Source organism: Malurus melanocephalus, unplaced genomic scaffold (assembly GCF_030028575.1).
Source record: "Malurus melanocephalus ecotype Western Australia unplaced genomic scaffold, MMel_1.1 scaffold_469, whole genome shotgun sequence".
In the NCBI taxonomy this organism is placed as follows: domain Eukaryota; kingdom Metazoa; phylum Chordata; class Aves; order Passeriformes; family Maluridae; genus Malurus; species Malurus melanocephalus.
The window spans coordinates 402,348-410,394 of record NW_026623701.1 but is presented as its reverse complement, the minus strand read 5'-3'; the positions used below and the strand labels follow the sequence as shown (position 1 = coordinate 410,394).

General features: G+C 47.9%; 1 protein-coding gene across 2 annotated transcripts in view; it reads right to left on the bottom strand.

Annotated features, from left to right (window-relative positions):
- The window catches only part of DOK5 (docking protein 5), a 14,438-nt gene extending 6,398 nt beyond the window's left edge, over positions 1–8,040 (bottom strand). For both annotated transcript variants that reach the window (XM_057380739.1, XM_057380740.1), the window contains exons 1-2: positions 7,915–8,040; positions 2,822–2,929 (exon numbers count right to left, since the gene is read on the bottom strand). In XM_057380739.1, coding sequence (XP_057236722.1) covers positions 2,822–2,929; positions 7,915–7,980 — 174 coding nt within the window. In that variant the 5' untranslated portion in view covers positions 7,981–8,040. The remainder of the gene's footprint in view (positions 1–2,821; positions 2,930–7,914) is intronic.
- Between the last annotated feature and the right edge of the window lie 7 nt (positions 8,041–8,047).

The following is an 8,047-nucleotide window of genomic DNA, read 5'->3' as shown; positions in this document are numbered from 1 at the left end:
GATGGAATTTTAGTGGTGCCACCAAAACACGCTGAAAACTTCCTTTAATTCTCTGAAATCCTCCAACACGATGCTCCATTCACATTTAAATGACAGCATTCACTAAAATCAATGCTCAACAGCTCATTATTGGCAGAGTGCTCAGACTTTAAACATTTCATTTGTTACCGATACAGCTCTGCCAGAGAAACAATTAAAGCTCCACAATTCAATTTTCCAAACGGATTATTCGGTGAGCAGACAGAAGGACTGTTGAAATTACTTCTGCKGTTTCAAGGCAAAATTAACACAATCGGATTAAAACCCAGAACCCCTCGAGGACTCGGTGCATTCCTGTCAGCAGGACACAATTAGATGGGTTTTTTGTTGGAATATTGAGGATTCTTCTGGCACACCACAAAGCCAAAAAAAAACCCCAAAAAACAGGAATTTCCTCGTTCCTCCAGTAGTTTTGTTCAGGCACGTGGCAATTTGTTGGTTCTTCTTTGCATGAAACAAGTGAAAATCAGAAATAAGAAAATCAGACAGGCACCTGCACAGCAACTCTGGGAGTGGATTTTGTAGCCTGGATCCTCATTATTTTCTCTCCCTGGTGGGATAAATGAATTAGGAAATTAAGCAATTTGCTTTGTGCATGCAAATTCCCAGCTCCAGAGCTCCAGATGACTGTTCTYACCTGACCTGGATTTTAGGACACGGTGACCTTTCCACTTTTAGAAAATAGAACAAGATTAGAAAGGATTGAAAGGTTAATATTAGACCCAAAAATGTACTTATTTCTGTTGTGCTGCTCTTCCAGGCCCCTCTGCAGAGCTGCAGACCAGAACACACCCAAAATTAAACAAATTTTACTCTCCAAAATCCCAGCAGCACCACCAAAGCTCTGCTGGGCACCCAAAATTCCTTTGGAGAAAGGAAAGAGCTGCTGCAGAGCCTCAGCCCCAGGGCGAGTGGTGCCACTGAACCAGGGCTCTGCTCAGCCCCTGCCCACCAAAAAACCCCAAAACCCTGCACTTTCCTCCATCCCAGGAGAGCAGAAACCTCAGAAGCAAACCCTGGAGAGGAGGAGGCAGTGCTACGGAGAAATCAGCTCCATCATCATTTCCCTTTGCAGTTTCGTGATGGATTAAACCCCTCCTGACTCTGATGGGCTCAGTGGGGGCTCTCAGAATGTTGAGAATTTTATTTTGAGCCCAGGGAGGAGCTGAGGGGGCACCCAGGGATGTGCAGGTGAGGCTGAGCTCACCAGCCTTGCTTTCAGCAGCATCAAAACCTGTTTAGGTTCTGCATTGTGTTTTGGGGTTTTTCCTTTGGTTTTGGGGTTTTTTTTTGGGGTTTTTTTGGGTTTTTTTTTTTCAGGATTAATTTCCCTGTCAGGGTCAGCCAGAGCAGCCTCCTGTCCCCGAGTGGCAGCACCAGAATTGTCCCACACCATGGAACTGTTACTTTTTTTACCATCCCAGAGCTCTGCATGGGTGAGCACCAAAACCCCACCAATATCATCAATAAAAATCAGAGGGTGATTAGTGATTATTGAAATCTCTGCCATATTTTTTGTCAGGTGTTTTTATCAATAATTGACTATGTTTTAACAAGAATCATTCAACTACAGCGTGACACAGAGCAGCAGGGACAGGTTCATTTTTTCCAGCAGATCATATTTAATTCTCTCAGGAGCATCATCCTCTCTGCATCATTCACCACGTTTGAATTTCACACATTTACAAGGCTCTTTAAAAAAAAAAACCACAAAAAACCACTCATTTTTATCCACCTGTGCTCTAAGTGAACACATTTTGCCCAGAAAATCCCATTTAATATTCATGAGCTCCCTCTCGGTGAGGTTTGTTGGAAATAAAGGGGACCAAACACAGATTTGCATCAATAATTGACAGAGCCATGAGAATAAAAACACACAAAGCTGGAAATTCCCATACACATTGTGCAGCCCTCACACACGTCAAATTTAAGAAAAAAAATCTAAAAAAACCCCACTATTCATTATTTCTGAAAATGGCCTAATAGAAATTGGAATGAACTATTTCTGGGCCTGACTTATTAGAAATAGCCCCGGGTTTTATGAGCAATCAATTCCAGATTTTGTGGCGTGTGGACAGGAAAGGCAGGATTGAATATTGAGGATTCCCTCAGGATCCCCTCCCAAATGTCTGTCAGAGTGAGGAAAAGCAGAGCAGCCCCATCTCCCAGCAATTTATGCACATCATTCTTAATCTCCAGGGCTTTTCCTGACAATTATTATAAATTAAAAGGTTTCTTATTCTCATCTCTGTGCCCGGGAGAATGACACATGGAAATTCTCAGGTGAATCATTCCAGGGAAGGGACTGGAGGGGAAAATCTTCATTTTTTTTTTTTAATAGCAGTGAATTGAGCAGAGGTTTTCACCCCGTTCTTGCTGTGGAAGTGTTCCTGCTGTCCTCCATGGCTGAGCTGGCTCACACAGGCAAAATCCCAATAAAATGGGAATTGCCAATGCTTTTTGAGTTCCCATGTTCCCTGGAATGGCTGTTACTGTAAATGTGATGAGCAGAAACCACTGGAAAGTATTTCTGATGTGATTTTAAAAGGCTGAGGAGAGGAAAGGCCAGATGCTTCAAAAATAAAGTAATTTTCCACCTGTTTGCTACAAAGAACATTTACTCTGCCTCTGCTTCACTGAATGAAAGCACACAAAACTGATTTAGCACCTTAAGAGTAAAAWAAAAAATTCAATTTTCAGGCCAACCAATACATGTGAAGTTCAGATTTCATTCTTAATGTTATAAAAAGTAATAAAAGTCTGAGGAAACCTCGTGCCTTACCTTGTGGTAGCACCTGAAGTAAGCAGCTCGTTCATCAGAGAACTTCTCCAGCCTCTTGGGCCCTTTGCTGGAAGCTTTTTTGAACACCAGCCAGCACCTCTGGTAAATCTGGAACACAGGAGAGTCAGCTCAGCATCTCCAATGACCTCAATATCCCCAAAATCCCCAGAGAGGTCCAGCCATGGATCAGCTGTTGGATCTCAGAAGTTCAGAGAGAACCAAAGCCAAGCTCTGGGCACTCACATCCCATTCCTTTGGATCCCACCAGCAATTCCAGTGGGACAGGAGATGATCTGAGTGTGGATTTTGGGAATAAGGGTGACAGAAAGGAGCAGGAAATGAATTACTGATGATGAAGAAAGCAGATTATTTAAATGGAAAACCCATTTTGCTCCCAGGGTCTCACTGAAGTGAAATTCTACTCGTTTGGGGCAGATTCTGTGTGTGCAGGGTGGTTTGAACAGCACCTTTCCATCCCCAGCATGGAGCCTCTTCACTTCTGCAGCCTTCACCCCATTACCTGTGCCAGAGAAAACCCAAAAGGACCCTGCTTTGGGCTTGTCTGGCAWTCCCTGGGATCCCCCTCCCCTTATCAGCTCCAAGGAACATTCTGGATCCCGTCCCTGCTGCCACTGACGAGCTCCCAGCAGTGCCAAACCTCAATATCTGTGAATCAATYCTCACACCTTATCTAGCAGCTCGCTAAACGCTGAATTTCCAGCGGGTTTAATAAATTCCCTGCAGGGTGAATGAAGTCGGTGCCTGARAAATCTGTTGGGTTCTTCTGCAGCTCCAACTTCCAGACTGCAAGAGGTGAGCAGAGTTTTATTAATAAAGCTGCTTCACATGGAGATGCAGGCAACTTTTCCTTCTCCCTGCCCCTTCCCCCAGCCTTACATCATCCTTTTTTYCCCCAGTTTTCACGGCTCAGGCTCTCAAATCCCCACGTTAACTYTGATTCCAGCCCCAAATCTCCTGCACCATATGGTTCCAGTCCTGCAGATTGGCTCTCCCCCGCTCTCCCTCTCCTCCCACAGGGTTTCACAGAAACAGAGCTGTGCACAAATCGTCAGGGAACATGGCATTGGCAGCGTTCAGCTCGGATCTTCTCAATGAAGCTGCCACAGCAGCCAGGTTAAGCAAAATCCAGCAGAGAAAACTCCAAAAGCTTGAATTYCTCTCCCATTCCGACCATCAAATGGTTCTGTTGAGGTGCACAAGCCCTGAACTTCATCCAGAGCTGGGGTTAGAGAGAGCCCCAGGCTGGGCTTTAGTCAGARCTGGTGTTAAACAGACCCTGGGGCCTCTCAGGGTGGGAGGGACCTCCTGAGACAGAGCWCTGCAAAAACAGATTTCATGGTGAAAAAAGAAAAATTCCACTTTGCTGCTCTGTTCCCCTCCGTGAGCTTCATTCCAGAGTTGCCTTGAACAGCCAGTTTTTAATAATGACACAGACATGGTTTAGGGGATAAAAAGGGTTTTACCTCACTGTTTGGGATCCCAGGTGCACAACTTGAGGGCAGAAAGCACCCCTGTGTATAGCACGGATACAAATTTTATAGATTTTAAGAATTAGTATATCTATCTAGGATTTCCCAATAAGAAACTTTAAAAATGCAGTGATGTCCCCCTATTCTAATGAATCCTGAGGCCAGAGCCCAGTTTACACAAGATGCTCTGGACAGAAGGCTTCACCCAAGGCTGGAGCTCAGGTTTAAGATAGCACAGGGCACACTGACTCCTTTTTTAGGATGTTTGGTCTCTCTTCACAGCAGAATTCCTAAACTAAGCTGGAATATCAGGCTCCAGGAATGACAAGCATGTGGGCTGAGGGGTACGAGAGGATGCACAGAGGGTAAAAGTGTAAAAAGGAAAAGCAAAACTCATCAGGCATCATTTGCCCATTTCCCTCCCTGTTTTCAGGGGTTACAGAGGAGCTGTCCCAGAGCAGGGCAGGGTGTGCAGCASCCTCTGCTCCCCCAGGATCAGCCCCAGCCTGAGCTGCTGCATTTCCCCAGTCCCACCCTGACACAGCCACTGTCCATTTATTTGAGCTCCTCACCCTCCTCAAACTCAGCAAASCTTCACATCCTCCTCACTTTATCATTTCCAGTAAAGCACGAATCAAAATAAGAAGCAGCCAGTCCAGAAAACTAAGAATTGGGGTTTTTTTCACTGACTTTTTTAACCAATCCAGGAATATTTGAGCGCTGCTCACACCAGCTCATCRTTTCCTAGGAGCACACAGCTGCCTGCAAAGCTGTGACAGCCTCAGCTCCCTCCTGTCACAGGCTGAAGACAAAATTATTAYAAATTCCTACCAGGCTGGCCAGGAGAGCCCTGATTGTGTGCTGGAGGACACCCCTGACACCGCATTCCTTCCCTCTGATGTGATCAGAAAGTTTTGGGCCAGCCAAGGAAAGAAACTCGAGCCCCCCAGATCTCATTTCTGTCCTCAGCAAGGGTCACAAGAAGGGAACAGTCCCCCTGTCCCCCTGTAAAGGCCAGGTCTGACAGTTCCACACATTGGTCAGGGTTCAGGTTATTTTCCTGTCCMGTCACTGATGGGAGAGGCTCCACAGAGATCAATCCTTTGAAAGGTTTTTCCTACAAACAACAAATGGTCCAAACTGCGTGTTTGAAGCATTTCTTTCTGYAGCAGCAGTGATCTGTGTGTGTGGATTCAGCAGTTTTCTAACTTTAATAASCTTCTTTTCTACAAAGGGAAAAGCTTTGTCCTCTCCCAGAATGCAGGTTTGCTTTGATTTCCATATGGAAATTATTTCAGCATCCTAAGCACAAAAAAAAAGCCTTTTCAGGAAGAAAGAGGCCATCAAACAGCACCTCTGCTTCATCCACAGGAATAAAGCTGCAAGGTCCTGCCCAAACACAGCTCCAGGGTGGCTGAGGTCACAGACAGGACCCCTCCTCCCAAAGCAAAGCTGATTTTTCCTGGTTTAAACAGCTCTGAGGGCTGTGGCTGTCCCCTGGCAGCAGTTTTGGAGCTCTGTGTGTCACCACTGGCTCAGGGGGTTTATTTTTCTCCCTACAAGGATGGAAAGAATCGGGAAGGGTGAGATTTCCCCTGAATATATCGGGCTCTGCAGGAGACACGTGACACAGACGTTGCCATGGGAACTATGCTATTAAATAATATTCAATTAAACTTACACGTGCAGAAAGAGTTCAGGTGCAAAACCAATTAGCCTAAATTCCATTTTGGAATTGCAGAGCAGCGCCTTCCAGAACGGTCACGTTCCTTTTGAAGGAAATTTGGATTTGAACAAGCTGCTCCTCTGCACCTTTTTCTTTCCAAGCGTAGCCCCTGCACCTCAGCTACTCACAAAAGTCATTTCTGGAGGTAATTGTGGCTCCAAGCTCTGCTCGCAGTTCCCTTGGAGATGGAATTACCACAGCACTGCAGAGTTAAAGGCAGGAGCTGCACTGAACCCAGAACCAGCCCTGCACGGGGCTGGAGCAGCCTCACCCTTCCTGGTGTTTTCACAGCACGGGAAAGTCGTTTCAAAGTTATTATTTAACAGTTAAAAAGCTTTTTCCCTTCCCATCTGCGGCTGTGGGGTGTCCCACAGCCCTCCCCAGCAAATGCACCGTCTACTGAGAGGGATTTCAAACATTTCCTCACCATCAGCGCCCTCAGAGTGGTCTGGAAAGCCTTAATAAAGAAAAAAATAAATAAATAGATAAATAAATAATAAATTCACAGCATTTACAACTCTTTCAGAGTTAGATGCACCTTACTCCCGTGTCCATTGAGTTCYACGGTTACAGTATGGAAAAAATGCATCGCAGTTGGAGCTTTCTCACCGCCTGTGCTGGAGCAAACACAACATTCATTTGCGTATCCAGTCAGTGATGGAACTGAATCACGACACATTAATTCTGCCAAACTCACTCCGAGTCCTCTCCTGATGACATTATCCCAATCTGTCACACCGTCACGCGGTTCTCACGGAATGAGCTGCGCCTCAAGCGCAGGGTGAGAATCCAGCCCGACGGGAGACTTTCCCAACGCTTTCCTGTTCCCAAAGCAGCCGGGGAGATGCGAGTTCCCAAAACTGCGGAGAAGTCACAGCCCGTGGACACAGCGAGAGAAGGGAKCTGTAACAACCGTGAGCCCGCAAAAGCGTTCGGAGGAGCGCAGACACTGCCCCGCGACAAATCGTGAACTGCCGATCCATCCGTTCGCAATAAACACGAGAAATCAGCTCCTTTCCGGTGCTCGGAGAGGACACACACGCCAATTACAAGGTTTCACCAACACAAAGCCTCCTCCAGGTTCATCCCCCAGAGCCGGGAGCACCGAGGGACACGCACGGGACATGGGGAGCTCTCCTGCCCCAACCCTGACAGCTCCCGCTCCTCGCAGCCCCTGGGCTGGGGGGACACATTGCAGAGCACATTGTAAAGCACATTTCACAGCACATTTCACAGCACATTTCACAGCACTTTGCAGCCCAGGCGCTGTGGAGAGGCTGCTGTGCCACCCCTGCCACATCCAGCACCCACAGTCGAAACCGGGAACGCGCCGTAGCGGCAAAAAGACCTCAAAATAAATTTAAAATTAAGCCAGCAGCTAAAGGCGGCTCCGTGAATTTTCATTTGGCGCAAATGGWGCGATGCTAAAAGCCCTGAAGGCGCCTCAAAGCTTCACCTGTCCCACGCKAGACCTGAAACCCCAACCGGCAGCGGGGACCGCGGCACCTGAGCAGCTCCAGAACCCTCTCAGTGCTCTGCTCAGCCCTGCCCGGGACCCCCGGACCCCCGGACACCGGCACGGCCACCGCCAGCCCTGCTGGGGCTGCCCTGGGCGCAGCTCGAAGCGAAGCATCCCCGGAGGCAGCGCAGCATCCCCGGCTGCCAGCGGGAGGGAGAGGAAAAGAGAAATYTGTGCGTACRCATCTCGAWATCACACGTATTTSGGCGCCTTCATTCCTCTCTCCCCGYCTTTTTGTTCCCWGCGGAGCCACCCACCGGGCTCAGTTTGCAAAAAGAGACAAAGGACTGGCAGGGGAGGAAAAAAAATCAGTAAAAAAGCAAACTGCCCATCGCCGGGGCAGCCGCCGGGCACTCACCCCCAGCCGCCGGCTCCGGATGCGCACGTAGCCCTGCTTGACGATGTCGTTGAAATTGGAGGCCATCCTTGCCCGGGACAGGCTCAGCCCGTCCGCATGGCCGAGCAGCCGCCGGAGCCGCGCCCCGGAGAGA